The sequence below is a fragment of the Carassius gibelio genome, chromosome B12 (genome assembly GCF_023724105.1).
Source record: "Carassius gibelio isolate Cgi1373 ecotype wild population from Czech Republic chromosome B12, carGib1.2-hapl.c, whole genome shotgun sequence".
Taxonomy (NCBI): domain Eukaryota; kingdom Metazoa; phylum Chordata; class Actinopteri; order Cypriniformes; family Cyprinidae; genus Carassius; species Carassius gibelio.
The window spans coordinates 11,238,408-11,256,770 of NC_068407.1; the positions used below are offsets into that span (position 1 = coordinate 11,238,408).

The 18,363-nt window shown below is 35.9% G+C and overlaps 1 protein-coding gene across 17 annotated transcripts in view; it reads right to left on the reverse strand.

Moving 5' to 3' along the window:
• The window catches only part of LOC127968944 (supervillin), an 81,662-nt gene that overhangs the window by 38,045 nt on the left and 25,254 nt on the right, over positions 1 to 18,363 (reverse strand). For 3 of the 17 annotated variants that reach the window (XM_052570430.1, XM_052570436.1, XM_052570435.1), the window contains exon 2: positions 452 to 512. Coding sequence is in view for 16 of the 17 variants with exons in the window: in XM_052570436.1 (XP_052426396.1) it covers positions 452 to 512 (61 nt within the window). In the remaining variant the exon portion in view is untranslated. Of the gene's footprint in view, positions 1 to 451; positions 513 to 3,734; positions 3,961 to 18,363 lie in introns of those variants that run through there. The other 14 variants (XM_052570429.1, XM_052570426.1, XM_052570431.1 and 11 more) reach the window with 11 other exon arrangements.

Sequence of the window (18,363 nt, forward strand, 5' to 3'; positions counted from 1 at the left end):
AAACAAGAGGCCTCAGAATTGCCTTCTTTTGTTGAAGCAGCACCTGAAAGGGGATCTGAATCTTGGCAGAAATGACACAGATCTATCCAAAAAATGTGAAATGCAATCTCTTCACATAAAAATCTGATTTTCCACAACTGGAAAAGTTTTTTTTTTTTTTTTTATAAAGTTGTAACAAGGGTAATAAGGTTAAGAAATATTTCCCCAACAGCAAATAATGCCAAAGCACCATACAGGACAAAAACAAATAGTTGGTAGAATAAATATAACACATTTAAACCCACATCCCAAAGCATGACTACATCTGGAGCTACACAATGTAGTCCTATTAAATTTGTTCAAGCCTTATACAAGACATTTAAAAAGACAAACATTTCTGTTAGTGTGGATCTTTTCCACTGAGCTTATACAAGCACTCAAAACCCAAGTTATATAAAAATAAGGATCTTACCTAAAAGCTCTCCGTTGTAGTTTGCTATTGCCAACTTTAGGAGATGTTTCTCCTGTGAAGCCTGTGCACACAAAAGAAAGCATAGCCTTCAGACTACAAATACTCCTGCTGGTGACAGGAGTGATCAGCGAAAGTTGTTTCAAAGGCCCCATGTGAAGGGCAGGAACAAAAACAATAGTATCCATTTCATTGATTTCAACATGGTGCTATGTCCATAGTTGAAAAGACTTCTTTCTGCATGCTCATAGCTACATTTGTATGCAGAGAGTAAACTGCCAATAGAAAACATACACTCACAGATATCCTGATTGGAAATGCACCATTTTCAGCAACAGCAAAGATATGGAAGAAAAAAACAACGCAATGCAGTGATAATGAATTCTGCCCAAAACTAATAATAATAAATTCATTTATATTTATATTGTTAGGGCAAATAAATAGACAAAATAAGACTAAACCCCCTTTTTGTCATTCAAAAACTCAATATTTTAATATTTTAATCTACAATAAGGACTGTGGTTAGATGTCATTATCTCCTTCCTTCTCGATCTATAAAAACCATTTGAGAAGAGAAAGTGAATGAGAGAGCCAGCTGATGGCTTGTGTTTTGGTACGGAGTGAGTTTTCACAGCTGGGATGAGTATCTGTGAAAAACATTCCTCCCTGCCTAAAAATCTCCACTCACTTCAGAGTCACAGGGCCAGTGGACAAGGCAACATCAACCGGAGGGGGATGGAAAGAGAGAACAGGAAGGTTTTGGAAGAAAAGAGACATTATACACTTAGATACTGGGTGGAGGCAAAATAAAGTGGATTTGTCCTGCTATGCTTGATTCAAGATATGTTTTAGCTTCAAAGAATAGAGCAGTAGTTCTCAAACATTTTACACCAAGTAACACCTCAGATATATTATATTATATTATATTAATATTTGTCTCTCCATGTACCACCATAACGACCAACATTAAATTTCAGCAGCAGTAGTAGGCCTAATTATTCACATACAGCATGCACAGTTAAAAAAATGAAGCTATTTTATTCCTAATAAAAATATTTATTATTGTTGGCCACTTTTAACATTGCAAATACAGCTTGAACATTAACACTGCACTGTGCTTACATAGAGGTAAATAAAAAAAAAAAAACTTAAATTATTAAATTAAACTTGACTGCCTAAAAATGTAAAACATTTTTTACTGTACTTAAAACTGAACTTTACTTAAATGTAAAGTAAAAAATTTACAGTAGTTCTACACATATACAGTATACATGTTGAGAGAATCGGTGGAATAGAGAATTCACAGCAAATTACAGAAGCTCCTCTGTTCTGGTACCCTGCACTGAGTACATCTTCCTGTGCCATATGTTATGAAGTGCTATTGTTGCATCTGGGATAATTCAACTACAAAGCCATTGCCATTCAACCAAACCAAGTGATAAATGATGCCAGTGTTAAAAACAAAGCATTGACTGATTTTCCGATGTCCTCACTAAATTAACACTACAGGGTAAATTAAAAGTTAATGACAATGTTTCCCAGAAGCAGGAACAACATCACAAACCCATCATGCAAACAGACTGTTTGTAATGCAGATAAACTGGACTGATCACTTAAATTATCCTACGCACCAATTACAGTATCTGCATTGCATGGTTTTGTTGAGAGCACCCACTGCTAACAGACATGCATGAAAATCCACAAGACCTTGGCCCTGTGCCTGCTTAAGTACAGATGCTAATCAGACACAGTCAAGTGTGACATTTACTTCACTTTAAATGGCACGCATGTTATTCCACAGGCCTGTGACACACCAACATACCTCTCTGATCTACAACAAGCATCATATAGAGGCTGACTGCACAGCTATGAAACTTGTTCAGGTTAATTTTATGTTCCAGCATATCACACACCTGTTTTCCAGCATAGTCAGGATCAAATAATATGGTGACTGGTAAACTTGCATGACTGTAGGGTTCAGTCACTGATATCTGGTATTAGTTGGAGTAGAAGCATGGGGGAGATAAAGCAAGTCACAGCTTGTTTGGTGAAATGACGAGATCATAAACCCAATGCTCTCAGGCTCTTAAATGCTCTCACCATTTAGACACATTTAGAAATGATAAACCACAATGCAAGTAAAATAACTGAAAAGGAATTGCATAATTATCCCAACTATGTAGAAAGGTTTAAATCGATCACATTTCAACAAATGTACACTAACCATTCAAAATATGATTTTTTAAAGTTTTTTTAAAGAAGTCTCTTGTACTGCATTTATTTGGTCAAAACTATCTAAAAATGTAACATTATAAAAGATTACAATTAAAATAACTTCTATATTTGAATATATTTTTAAACAATTTATTCCAGATGGCAAAGTTGAATTTTCAGCACCCATTACTCTAGTCTTTAGTGTCTCATGATCCTTTGGAAATCATTTGAATATGCTGATCTGATGCTCAAGAAATATTTTTTATTAGTGTTCAATGCCAAAAACAGTTGTGCTGTTTTCCAGAGTTCATCCATACCGAATAAAAGTATTAATACACTATCTAAACTTAATGACCTCAAATGTATTGAACAATAATGAACTAATAAATATTTTTAATAAATCTGAATAATTATAGCATTTAAGTACAATTAAGAAAGCAAAGCAATTGACAACTAATAAGTTAAAGAAATTATAAAAAGTCAGCAAGTAGAACATGCTACTCATTGATTTAAAAAACCTGGAAAACACAGGTCTAAAAATGTTTCAGTCAGGTGCTATTGTAGGACTTGTCACATCTAATAAAGGATTAGTCTTCTAAAGGAATAGGATTAGTCAGTGTGACACAGTAAGTTTGCCATCATGCATAGGTATGGCGACACTTACACTAAATCATGATGTTTAATACTATGTTTAATACCATTTAAACTCCAAACATTCTCCAATGCCTTTAAACGAGTGTAAAACTGTCATTTACAGATTCACAGACAAATGGGAAGATCTTAAGCAAAACAAAACCATTAAAAGGCAATACCACAAGTTGAACTTTCTTAAACTGACTAACAGACAGAATCTGCAGAATTTAAACTATTGAAAGCATTTGCATCTAAACCACAAAATGCAAAAGACACATTACTTATTCTGCTTCATAATGCCTCAATTCTCTTCATTTGGAGTCAGCAAGTTCCTTGTCCTGAATACTTAGGTCCTTGGAGGCTCCAGTACCATTTAAACCCAAGCAGCATTTGGTGGGCCATTACCCATCCCATCCCTCTTTAACTGCCATTTACTTACCTTGGCACAACTTGACATGGTTGATGTAGTTAGAGATCCAAGGGTTCCGGTACATGTTGATAAAATAAAATAAGGAGTGGACGACAGATAAGAAAAGAAAGTGACTGGAAAGGAGGGAGGGGGTTGTGAAGGACCAAAGAGAGGAGGAAAATAGGAGAGAGTGAGAGAGGACTGCAGAAAGGCAGCAGTGTCTGAATTGCAAGGTGATGCAGAGTTAGCTGCAGCAGTCCTGGGACAGCCAGAGAAGGGAGGTGGAGAGAAAGAGAGAGAGAAAAACGCTGCGAGAGGAGGAGGAGAACAGTATCTCTCCAACACTATGACACTATGCTGACGGAGAGCCTTTTGCTGTCTGCATGGCTACTGCTAAATGCTAGCAAGGTAACTCCGGTGCTAATGCTGCTCACTGCTAATCAGATTAACAACACTGAGGCTGGGGGATGAGAGGAGAGAGAGAAATGTATATGGAGAGGTGGGGGGGGGGGGGGCAACGGTGGTCAGACGGTAGCGGTTATATGCACTAGCAGCTGCATACAGTGGATATGTGTTTAGCTTTTAGGACAGCTGAAAGGGCGAGAAAGTAAGATTCCAGTCATCTCTGAGCAATGACATATCTGTGGTACTGAGAGAAAGAAAGAAAGTGGAAAAGCAAGATCTCTGCCATGGGGAACTTAACTTGCCAAGTCATATTGTTGTGCTAAGTGCTCAAAGGAGAGACAAAAAAAATTGATGATGTGTGTAGTAGAAAAATCATTCGATTTATGGACTCATCAGGTATTTCCCACTCTGTCTTCCCAATATCAACAGATGATGCTGTGTGTTAAATAGGTTTAGATTTTTCATTTTTACTATCCTGGACCTGGACCCTGTGGTGTAGGAAAAAACAACCTTCCTTGCTTGAGTTTCTTCTCTGGAATAATGATGAGCTTCAAAAGAATGACTCTGACCAAGCGCACCTGTTAGCTCCGGGGTCCAAATGGGATAAAATATTCAAACCAGCAGCCAAATGCAGAAATTCTCGTGTAATAAAGTCACACATCTGTGAGGAAGACATTGAATGCTGAGTTATGGCGGAAAAGATGAAAGTGTAAAGATAAATTATTATAATTATTATAATTTCAACTGACTGTTCTCTATTTGAATATTTTAAAATGTCATTCATTCTTGTTTTCACTATTATCAGTGTAGCTTAATATTGTGAAAATCACAAGAACAGCATTTATTTGAAATGGAAATCTTCTGTAATATTATAAATGCATCTACTAGGGATGGGCATTTTGGGAAATTTCTCATTTCGATCATTGATAGGTTTCAAAAACGATTAATCGATTAATCAGGGGTGGGGCTTAATGTGTGTGTGTGTGTGGGGGGGGGGGGCATGGCCATAATGTATATAATGAAAAAATCTGAAGATTGTTATGAAAATGAAAAAATAAAAATAAAAATCTGTCTATCATCAGTCTATGAAAACAAGAACACATGATTAGGACAGGTTAGATTATGATTATGATGAAGCAATGTTATTAATAAAGGAGCACGAAATATCTGCCTGAGGTGAAGAGTATACCAATAAACGGAAGCTAATTCTATGACACATCCTATGATAAATCAGATAACTGAGATACATATCAGACGTAACATTACAACTTGTATCAGCACAATAGGATGCTAAGTTATGCGTTAGAGAGAGAGAGAAAGAGAGAGCGATAGAGAGAGCGCGCGAGCTCCCGCTGATGCGTTTTCATGACAGCGCACTGAAAGATGGGCAAGGACATATTTTACTATAGATTCCTATAAAGTTCTCATTATAAATGTATGGCAGATTTGTGCTATATTTTCATCTACGTTATTAAGTGTAATAGTTGTAATAAAGCTGTATTTTTAAGTTAAGTTTTATTTTCCATAAACCACCTGCGCGTTTTCGAAGCCATATGAATTGAATTATGCCCAGAAATATGATGGGAAAAAAAGCTCGGCTGCAATATTATAACTTTAGTAATAAAATAATAACAATAATAATAGAAAAATAAAACATTTAAGACCAATATCATTATCGTGCATTGTTTATACGAGCATGAAACGAATCGCTGATATGCAGCGATTTCAGCATAATTGTTCATGTTAATTAATCAGATATAGACTAGCTCTTGCAACTTTTATCTGAAAAAAAATAAATAAATAAAAAAATCGCCGATGCAGATGTGAACTTGACCGAAAGTGTAACTCGGATTGCGTTTTACAAACACGAAAGTACAATAAATTCACATTAGTTTCACTATCGTTATTTCTTATGTAGTATTCGAATATTTAATGAATATTTTGTATTCAATTTGCACTTTCTGATCAACCAAAATATTTTAATATTATTTAACAGCATGGAAATATTTCTAAATAATTGAATATGATTTAAAATATATTTAAGATAATAACTATTACAAACAAATAATTTTCGTAATCTCTACGAATATGTTCAATAGGCTACAAATATATCCAGTGCATTTTTATTTTATAAAGACCATTTCATTATTTGTCTGTGATTTAAAAATGAACACACAAAGATACTTTCTTTTTTTGCTACTTTATTCAACTGCATTTTTTTTAACAAAACATTGTCTTCCAGTATAACTTTAGCAGCATATTTGATCCAGCGGTGAAACGTAGTTTTTAAAAAATAAAGAAAAAAGTTCACCAAGTTTAACCAAACAACTATTATAAGGTATAAAACAGAGACCAATAGCCTAGATATTTTAACTATGGCTAAAGCTCAAAACTAAAATAATATTTTTATTTAAAAAAATTGACATCCCTAGCATCTACTGTCACTTTTGATCAATTTAATGCATATTTTGGTGCAAGAACTAACAGACATAGGGCCCTAATTTCTGTGATGCATTTACTGTATAACAAATGGCATTTAAATGGCATTAACGCGGAATGTTACAGTATTCGCCATTTTTTAGTTGAATTAATCAAAAGTAGGTCATTACACTTCAATCAGATCACAATATGGACTAGTCTCTGTAAACATTTAGCTGCAGAAAGACAATTTAAATATGAATCTTGCATGTTTTGCATTTATCTGTGTTAAAGAATCATGCAAACGCACGGTTTCGTTTAATATACTGAAGCTCGCATCTCACCTTTGGTGATTTCTGCATCTGTCCTCTCACTAAATGAGGACATAAATACATAAACAACAGTCACTTCATAAGCACTTTACAGTTTCATTTGAGCAAAACTAGCATAATATAAAATTTAAAAAAGGTATTCACGGCAACAATTCAAAATAAAAGTTCAATTTAATTTGAAGGCATTGTGCCAGAAATTTTTCAATACTTAAAAGGTTAATAAAATAACCATAAAATATGTTGTATGCCTTCATTTGATAACCAGAAAAATTTAATAACACTAAGGCTATTGTTATAATAAATTGGAATAAATTAAGTTGTTTTAATGCATAAAAAAAGACATACTAAAACACAGAATTTGGTAACAAAATATAAAGAAAGAAAAAAAAAACATGCCATAGATCCCTAAACATGTCATTTTTGTTAAACTTTTGATACATTTATGTGAAATTGTATAAGTTTCATGATTAACTAATTAGACATGCTTTTTAATTAATACAATTTTATTTAACCTTTAAAAAGGAGTCGTCATATCTAGATGCATTAACAAGGTCAGTTCTGAAGACAGACAACTGCACTTATAGATGTGACTGACACACTTTCAATAGAGCAATTTCTGTAACTTAAAAATTTTGGAATGTTCTTCAATTTCATGTGAATTAGCAATTAATCCCATTTTTGCACAATGTCCTTGCATCCCATTGACAGTTTTTCCATGGGTGGGGTTAAGAATGGACCTTCATGACATTGAACATGTTCTAGAATTTTCCTGTAAACATAACAGCTTTGAGTGAACTAAATGTTAATATGAACAAATAACTGAAGTCAAGCCCTTATTCTAATACTGTGATAGTGGCAAACAATCTAAGACGTCATCCATAACACAGGAAAGGCTTACAGTCAACCTAACGTTAACTATGGAAATATAAACCATATTTAGCCTAAACTAAGACTTACAACCACATTCTGCTGCTGTGAGAATGTATTATAAATGGACATTATAAATAATATTTAAATTATCATTTATTTTTTTTAATGGCCACTGGGATACAAAAATGACTTAGGGAGGCAGTATGAAGTTCACAAGGTATTGGACAATAAGAAACAGGCCAGTGTGGAATAAAGGAAGAGTAGACAGCAGTAGAGAGAACTTAACCTCATTGTGCCTTCAAGCAAGCAGAGCATTTAAGCACTCGTGTACATGCAGAATGGCATTTGCCCTGCACTATTTCTGGCCTATTATCCTGACTGCAATGTTTCCACTGCAATACTTATCATACTCATCGACACACAAACAAACGCCCTTAAGGATGCCCTGAGACTGAGACCCATCAAAAATCAAGAATGTGTCAATGAGTGTCTCAAGTGGCCATGGAAAACCAGCTGCTGTTGTTCTTGACAATCACATGTGCCAATGTGCCAATCAGTGTCTGAGGGAGAACAGCCTTCAATCACAGACCATGATTAGGATATCAAAGACATTCCAGAGACTGAACTAATATCTAAAATATCAGCACTTGAGTCCCAGTCGGGATCTAACCAAAGCCCGAAAATAGATGACATCACTGCGTGACACTTATGAGGGCATGTGCACTGCCTTGTCATTAAAAATAATGTAATCTACTAGTTCCTCTGAGACTGGTTTGCTTTCTCAGATGACAAATAGCACAAATATGACATCATCCCTTGATCCAAAACACACCATCTAATGACACGGTCTTATGCACATGTGTTCAGTATTTACAGCTCAAACTGCTGGGCTTGGATTAACACCATCTGCACGCTACAGTAGTAAATAAGGATTAAAGTGGTAAATGGTGACAATAAACTCAAGCAAACAGAAATAAAGAGGAATTATGAGACAAATTAAGCCAAATGGCCATGCAGTGGGTCTAAGCTTAAATCCAGAGTTTAAAAATCGCATGTTAGTCTAAGAATGGTTTTCTTTGTACCAAAACATTTCATAAATCTAAGCAAAGAGACTTGGCCACGTTTTTGGTTTGTTGAATTTTAACATCTATCATCACTTAAACAGTACTGTAAAATGTCCCAGGGAAGGCAAATAAACAGATTAAAAATAAATGGAAACATGTAGGAAAGCCAGGGGAAAATATCTGATCCTTTTAGCAACTAATTAAAGTCCGGATAGTTCAAATACAGGGTTGGGGAGTAATGGAATACATGTAACGGCGTTACGAAATCAGGATACAAAAATCCAGTAACTGTAATCTGTTACAGTTACGTCAAAAAACGTAGTTATCAGATTATAGTTACATTTTGAAAAAAGGGGGAATAATTTCAGGATTACAATGGTTTCATTTAAAACTAAATAAATCAGTATTTTGGCATAACACTATATTAAGCGCAGCTTGATTAATGACTCACGCAAGTCACGTGTGCCACCCGCTGGTGCATGCGCAAATAACAGCTGTCTACAATCTCCTCAGACGCAGATTGAATCACTGCTGCAAAAACGAGTTCATTTCATGGAAATTCCGCTGCTATTTTGTTTAAAAAGAAGAAATTGCAAACAACGTTGTACAGTGCAAACTGTGCCTTCCAGCAAAGAAAACACTTTCTTCATCAAAGGATTCGACATCCAACCTAAAGAAGCATTTGCACTTTTAAAAATTAGTTTTATATTTGCAAAAATAAAAAAATATATATATTTCAGAAATACACTACCTGGAAAAGAGTTTACGATAATCTGACTTTTAGTTTTCTAATTCAACTAAATTATCTGCTACAGTGCCATGTAAAAGTTTTAGCCCCCCTTTCTGTTTTTAAATTTTTTGCATATTTGTCACACTTCAACGATTCAGGTCATCAAACATGTTGTAATATTACACAAAGATAATGCAAGCAAATACAAAATACAGTTTTTAAATGATGATTTCATCTATCAAGGGAAAAAAAGCTGTCTAACCTACCTGGCCCCATGTGAAAAAATGTATTCCCCTCTCCTGTTAAATCATGAAAGAACTGTGATTAACCACATTTTTTAGGAAGCAGAGTTAAATTTAACTGATTTCACCTGATTACTGCCAGACCTGTTGAATCAAAAAATCACCTAAATAGAACCTGTCTGACAAAGTGAAGCATTCTTAAAGAGCAACACACATCATGCCACGATCTAAAGAAACTCAAGAACAGATGAGAAACCGAATCGTTGACATGTATCAGTCTGAAAAGGGTTATAAAGCCATTTCTAAGGCTTTGGGACTCCAGGACTGCAAGATAATGACAAAAATTATCATAAATGTCAATTATTCCCTTGAAATTAATTAATTTTACAATTATTAGTTTTTACGATTACAATTTACATTTAATGATGTTTATACCATTGTTTGAAACAACTGCACAATATATTTTTATATGAAAATAAACGCGCTGAAAACACTAACTGAAAAACTTTTACTGCTTTTCTATAGTATTAAGCCTAAAATGTCAACTATACATCGGATTGGTTTCTTCTTTAAATTATATAAAAAAAGTACAAATATGAATGGCATTATAAATCTTATACTGAAACTTAAAGCAATGGGAAAACCCCTTAAAATAACATGTAGAAAGAAGAAAAACGCATCTTAAGAACGCAGAATAACATTTAACATGATTAATTGCAGCTTTGAACGATTACATAATTGTGGCATCCGTAATTGTAATCACGATTAGAAATTCAATTAATTGTGCAGCCCCTACTTGGAACAGTGGTGAACCTTCCCAGGAGTGGCTGGCCTAACAAAACTACTCCAAGAGCACAACGAAGACTCATCCAGGAGGTCATAAAAGAACCCAGAACAACATCTAAAGAACTGCAAGCCTCACTTGCCTCAATTAAGGTCAGTGTTCATGACTCAACAAGAAAGATACTGGGCGAAAATGGCATCCATGGGAGAGTTCCTAGGCAAAAGCCATTGCTGACCAGAGAGAACACAAAGGCTCATTTCACATTTGCCAAAAAAATATCTTGAATATCCCCAAGACTTTTGGGCAAATATTCTGTGGACTGATGCAACAAAAGTTTAACTTTTTGGAAGATGTGCGTCCCGTTACAGCTGGTATAAAACCAACACAGCATTTCATAAAAAGAACATCATACCAACAGTCAAACTTGGTGGTGGTAAGTGTGATGGTCTGAGGCTGCTTTGCATCTTCAGGACCTGAACGACTTGCCATAATTGATGGAAACAGGAATTCTGCACTCTATCCTGAAGGAGAATGTCCGGCCGTCAGTTTGTGACCAAGCGCACTTAGGTTATTCAGCAGGACAATGATCCCAAACATACAAGCAAGACCATCTTTGAATGGCTCAAGATGCTATGGCTGAGATGCTGTGGCATGACCTTAAACAATCCATTCATGCTCGAAAACCCTCCAATGTGGCTAAATTAAAACAATTCTGCAAAGAAGAGCGAGCCAAAATTCCGCCACAGAGATGTGAACGACTCATTGCCAGTTAACGCATGCTTGATTGCAGTTGTTGCTGCAAAGGATGGCACAACCAGTTATTAGAATTGGGGACAATTACTTTTTCACGTAGTGCCAGGCAGATTTGGACTGCTTTTTTCCCTTAATAAATGGAAACATTATTTTCAAAACTGTATTTTGTATTTACTCAGGTTATACTATGAGAGTTGGGTTTCCAGGAGCACTGGGCCTCAGAAATATAAATATAAAATTTGATCTGCTACATTCAGAGTTGACGTACCACATTCTACAGATCCAAGGTAGCTTATTTTGTGGATGCCATATTAAGTTTCTGTAATAAGACTCAAACAAAAAGGTTAAACTAATCAATTCACATTTTTATATACGTTCCTCATTTAAAGCCTAAGATTCCATTTATATTAATATGCAGAGCCTGAAGCAGAATGTCAATAATATGCAAAAGGAATCACACTACATCAGTGAATCAATGCTTCACCCACGTAACTGATGTAGCAGAATGAAATCTCAGATTGTAACAGAAGAATGAACTGATGACCCGTAGCAGCATTCTGCTCCATTTAACCAGTATGACTACAGTGCTTGATATATTATCAAATTCCCGAGATTGAGAGGGACTGGTAAACGATCATGGAGTCCTGTTTCAACCACTCGTTGGTCACCTTAGTATGCAGCAGGACAAGGTCAGAAAACTGTCCACTCATTCCACATTACATTTACCTAAAATTACCACTCACTCACTCACACAGACACACACACACACACACACTGCCCTACCGCTGTCCTAAAAAGGGAATGTGCTTTCTGAGTGGCTGACTCTGGGTCACTGCTTTTCTCTTTCCCTTGTCTGAATGGCTGGGCTGTGTCAATGATGTGACTGTACCTTTATGCTGAAAGCACTAGGAGGTTGTGTGCGCACACAGTGCATAACCCTTACTGACTATCTAGGGCACCAATGACAAGTCACCTTCTAAAGAAAGCCAACAGATTTAGCCATGGCTTTCAATCCCAGCTTAAAGAAAACATAAACAAGTGCCAGTATGTACATAAACAGAGCACAATATTAACGCACACAAAAAGTATTTTCTGATTGTTGCTATAAGGGCACTACTGTTCAAATGTTTGAAGTCAGTAAGATGTGTTTATTTTTATACTTTTATTTAGCAATGATGTATTAAATTGACCAAAAGTGACACTAAAAGACGTTAATTGTTACAAAAGATTTATATTTGAAATAAATGCCATTCATTTGAACCTTCTATTTATCAAGGAATCCTGAAAAAAGTATTATGATTTTCACAAAAATCTAATGCATTATGTCTTTGACATATTTAAGATGCTGCGTCAACTTAAAAACAGTTCAACTTTCTAAAAAGCATCTCAAGAGTCCCATGTTCTGTTCCATTCCGCGTGTTCAATCTCTTTTGAAAACAAATGTGTTCAGATGTTTTTAGTCTTCGGTATTATAATGCTCTGAGCTAAACACTCTGCCGTGACGAATGTGAATTTTATTATGCAGTGACAGAAAGCACAGAAATTCATCCTTAAGCCAGATAATAAGTCATTGTTAGCCAGTTAAGCTTAGCTAAAGCTAGAGCGAGTATATTTAGCATTGGGCTAGTTAATTTACAGCAAACACGTAAGCCGGTCATACTATTAAGGACTACATACACAAATACTCATCCAGTGGAAAATGATATTTTGGTGTGAAAATAGAGTTAAAATATTTACATAGCTTAAAAGCTTATCCAGCAGTACAGAATGCGTTTTCACGTCCTAATCACATCTGACTGCATATGGATTCAAGCATAAAAGCCTAATTTCCTCTTCTGACCTCATGTTGTACAGAAAATATTGTTTGTAATGTGTATCAGCCATTTGTGGGGGTCTATTTTGGTCAAAGTGATGGAGAGAGAGCAGGTGGGGTCACTGGACAGCTGTTGAGCATGAGGCTTCGTTATTTAGGCTTCGTGCCCACACACACCATTAAAGGATGAACAACTCGGCAACAGAAAGTGCTCAGAAAAAACTATGGCTATGTTTGAAACTTACATGAATAAACATAATCTTTTTATTTTACCAATTTGCTTAGTTTACATTAAATTAAAATGAGGGAACTGCTAAGTACAACAAGGCCATAATTTAATAAAACAAGGAAATTAGCAAATTAATAAGTAATGGAAACATTTTTATTTGTATTTAAATAGAATTTTTTTTTTTTTATCAATTAAATATTACATTTAAATAAATTAAATAATAAAAGAATAAAACCAGCAGGAAAATTCTTCATTTGTGGCCACGATAAATATATTTTTGTTTGAAAGTCATGTGCAGGGCTCCGTAAAAATGTCATTAGTTGACAAAATTGACAAAAAGGGACATTTTAAAATAAATCTACTCTTTTAGCCACTCCTTCAGACCCTATTTTTATTCTTTCCACCAAAAAGCCGAACTGAACAGCAATATCATAAGTAGTAAAGGACAAATCTAGGATCAGATGAAGGTATCGAAACAGGCATAATGTTATGCAAACATTTGTATAAATAACTTGGTTTTAAAACTTATTCTATATTCATCATTCTACTATGATGTTAAAAAGCTTTCAAAGCAACTCCAAGCAGATCAATGAATACTGTACACACGATTTGCCTAGAATAGTAAGAATGAGTCATTAAGAGTTTAAGGAATTCATCAGGAATGGGAGGCAACAAATGCTCTTTAGGATTCAATACCACTTAGTTCAGCAGTTTATTCAAGCACTTTCTGTCACTGTCTTTCCATGTCTGTCTCATATCAAGGATCACTCAGCCTTAATGGACACTGCATAGTCTCTCTGAACTCTCAGTCACTGATACTGACCCACTTTACTTACAGTAAGAAACCAGATATACTGGGATTCTGAGTTCAGTTAACATACACAGACTAAATCACAGGCTAAAGAGGACACAGAGTGCATTCAAATTACATGCTTATTCATATTTCACCTTTCTGAAACTATCAACAACTTTAAATAACAGAATAAATACGAGAATGAAAAAATGAAAAAGACAATGTGTCCAAATAACTTACTGTAGCAGTAATGCTTGTATCAGATGTGTCTCACTGGGGAAAGTGGACTACTTTCACTGCATTTCAAATCATGAAAGGGTTAAATACAGAGTAGAACTCAGGACAGATGTATTCGCTGCTCTTCCAAAGAGATGTATCGGCTCTGGAGAAGGTCAGAGAGCGAACAAGCAACAGGAAGAGGGGAGGACAGTAATACTGGCACACACACACACACACACACACACACACAATCTCCCCTTCACTGTCAATCACACCCCCTCTACAGGAGTACTGTGCGGCAGCTAAAGCTTCATGTGAAGACAGACATCAGAGGCTTTCAAATATAGCACGGTGCTTTCCCACCACAGTCATGCCATAGCAGGCCTCACAGATTGGCAGGGAGGAGAGTAGTGGATATGTGATCCTGTGACATGAAAGGACAAGGACAAAGTGAAGTTTGACACACTGATGTGATGTGTTGGTGAGCTAAAGCATGAATGCAGATCACTCTAATATAAGAATGGATTGTAACATTGCAGGGATACAAGGTTCTATAAGGAGTCTAGAAGAAAATAACACACAAGAGATCACATTCACATATTAAATTATATGAAATAGTATTATCCGCATAACCATTTGAAATTTTGAATTAAGTAAATAGAAGTTTCAGAATACGTGCAAACAAATCAAATGTGTCTCCTGTGTTTGTGATCGGCAAGATTTTTGAATGTGCCTCTTATGCTGCTTACCATACAAGCATTTTTTTTTATCAAAAATTTAGATAAAATTATAAAATGAAATGTATTTCTGTGATGGCAAAGCTGAATTCTCAGCAGCCATTACTCCAGTCTTCAGTGCCACATGATCCTTACTGGTGCCAAAGAAACATTTATTATTGTTCTTGTTGAGACCAGGATACTTTTTGTCAGGATTCTTTGATTTAGAGCCAAGAAAAAAAAAAATCACGGAAATCAGGGAAAATATTGGCTGACTGATTGTCCTGGCCGACATATAATCTAAATCACTAGATTGGAACTTACTGCAGTAAAAAAAAAAAAAGGTGAAAGAGAGATATCCAAGTTGTTTCCTCTCTAAACAAAACCAATGTGCTGTGTACATTAAACCCAAAGAGGGATCTCTGGAGATTACATGATGACAGTGTGCAGGACAGAGTCTAGGTGTCAGGGTAAGATAAAACAGATCATGGCTGTTTAAGATTACTGCATTCTGTGTAAGAGTGAGGAGTAAAGAAGAACAGCAAATAAATGTTTGAGAGAGAGACACACGTCACACAAATTACACAAAGAGAAACAGTGAAAAAAAAGCCAAGACCCTCACCTGTGCTGAGCTCCTGAAAGAGATCAGAGCTCCACCTAGTGTCCCTTCTCAAACCCTCACACACAATCATTTAGCCTACAAATATTTCCTTTCCATTTCCCTATTGCGCTCATAATACACTTATTGCAATTAAGCTAAGTAAACAATTCATCAGTAACCTTTGAGGAAACTTAACTTTGGACTGAATTAGTCAACAGCCTTTAGTTTATCCAGCATTTTACAACTCAATGTTTGTGGGCAGAACTTTCTTTTGGGGACACCCTCAATAAGAGAAATAATGATTTCCTGTAATTTATGTTACGAAGCACATTAAACTACATAAAAGTATACAGAATGTCCTCATTTGGATAAGTAAATGCATGTTTGATTTTACGTAGGCTAGATGCCATCAAATAGTAATTCAACTGATGAGGACTATTCAACTGGGTAAAATCCAAGAGACATCAGGAGTCCAGTTTTCCACACTCATTTGAATTTGTCTTAACACTTCGACAAGCTGCTATTAAAGATAATGAGAATGTGATGCGTCATTGTCCACAGAACATTTTTTATTTTCAGTCCAATAACTACAGTGCTTGAACATGCTTTATCCAACTAGTAAATAACCAGAAATAACAAAAATGAGCAAAACTATTTCAATGCAACAAACACAAACACTCAACCACTCCGTAATCAACACCTTGTTTGTGCATGAAAACAGGCTTTAAAATTTTAGCTACATACAGTAGAAGTCACTCATCAGCGCTATGATATTAACTGTTATTCAGCTTTACTTTTGTGGCTATAATATTTTTTATTAGTGTTCAATGCCAAAAACAGTTGTGCTGTTTTCCAGAGTTCATCCATACCGAATAAAAGTATTAATACACTATCTAAACTTAATGACCTCAAATGTATTGAACAATAATGAACTAATAAATATTTTTAATAAATCTGAATAATTATAGCATTTAAGTACAATTAAGAAAGCAAAGCAATTGACAACTAATAAGTTAAAGAAATTATAAAAAGTCAGCAAGTAGAACATGCTACTCATTGATTTAAAAAACCTGGAAAACACAGGTCTAAAAATGTTTCAGTCAGGTGCTATTGTAGGACTTGTCACATCTAATAAAGGATTAGTCTTCTAAAGGAATAGGATTAGTCAGTGTGACACAGTAAGTTTGCCATCATGCATAGGTATGGCGACACTTACACTAAATCATGATGTTTAATACTATGTTTAATACCATTTAAACTCCAAACATTCTCCAATGCCTTTAAACGAGTGTAAAACTGTCATTTACAGATTCACAGACAAATGGGAAGATCTTAAGCAAAACAAAACCATTAAAAGGCAATACCACAAGTTGAACTTTCTTAAACTGACTAACAGACAGAATCTGCAGAATTTAAACTATTGAAAGCATTTGCATCTAAACCACAAAATGCAAAAGACACATTACTTATTCTGCTTCATAATGCCTCAATTCTCTTCATTTGGAGTCAGCAAGTTCCTTGTCCTGAATACTTAGGTCCTTGGAGGCTCCAGTACCATTTAAACCCAAGCAGCATTTGGTGGGCCATTACCCATCCCATCCCTCTTTAACTGCCATTTACTTACCTTGGCACAACTTGACATGGTTGATGTAGTTAGAGATCCAAGGGTTCCGGTACATGTTGATAAAATAAAATAAGGAGTGGACGACAGATAAGAAAAGAAAGTGACTGGAAAGGAGGGAGGGGGTTGTGAAGGACCAAAGAGAGGAGGAAAATAGGAGAGAGTGAGAGAGGACTGCAGAAAGGCAGCAGTGTCTGAATTGCAAGGTGATGCAGAGTTAGCTGCAGCAGTCCTGGGACAGCCAGAGAAGGGAGGTGGAGAGAAAGAGAGAGAGAAAAACGCTGCGAGAGGAGGAGGAGAACAGTATCTCTCCAACACTATGACACTATGCTGACGGAGAGCCTTTTGCTGTCTGCATGGCTACTGCTAAATGCTAGCAAGGTAACTCCGGTGCTAATGCTGCTCACTGCTAATCAGATTAACAACACTGAGGCTGGGGGATGAGAGGAGAGAGAGAAATGTATATGGAGAGGTGGGGGGGGGGGGGGCAACGGTGGTCAGACGGTAGCGGTTATATGCACTAGCAGCTGCATACAGTGGATATGTGTTTAGCTTTTAGGACAGCTGAAAGGGCGAGAAAGTAAGATTCCAGTCATCTCTGAGCAATGACATATCTGTGGTACTGAGAGAAAGAAAGAAAGTGGAAAAGCAAGATCTCTGCCATGGGGAACTTAACTTGCCAAGTCATATTGTTGTGCTAAGTGCTCAAAGGAGAGACAAAAAAAATTGATGATGTGTGTAGTAGAAAAATCATTCGATTTATGGACTCATCAGGTATTTCCCACTCTGTCTTCCCAATATCAACAGATGATGCTGTGTGTTAAATAGGTTTAGATTTTTCATTTTTACTATCCTGGACCTGGACCCTGTGGTGTAGGAAAAAACAACCTTCCTTGCTTGAGTTTCTTCTCTGGAATAATGATGAGCTTCAAAAGAATGACTCTGACCAAGCGCACCTGTTAGCTCCGGGGTCCAAATGGGATAAAATATTCAAACCAGCAGCCAAATGCAGAAATTCTCGTGTAATAAAGTCACACATCTGTGAGGAAGACATTGAATGCTGAGTTAT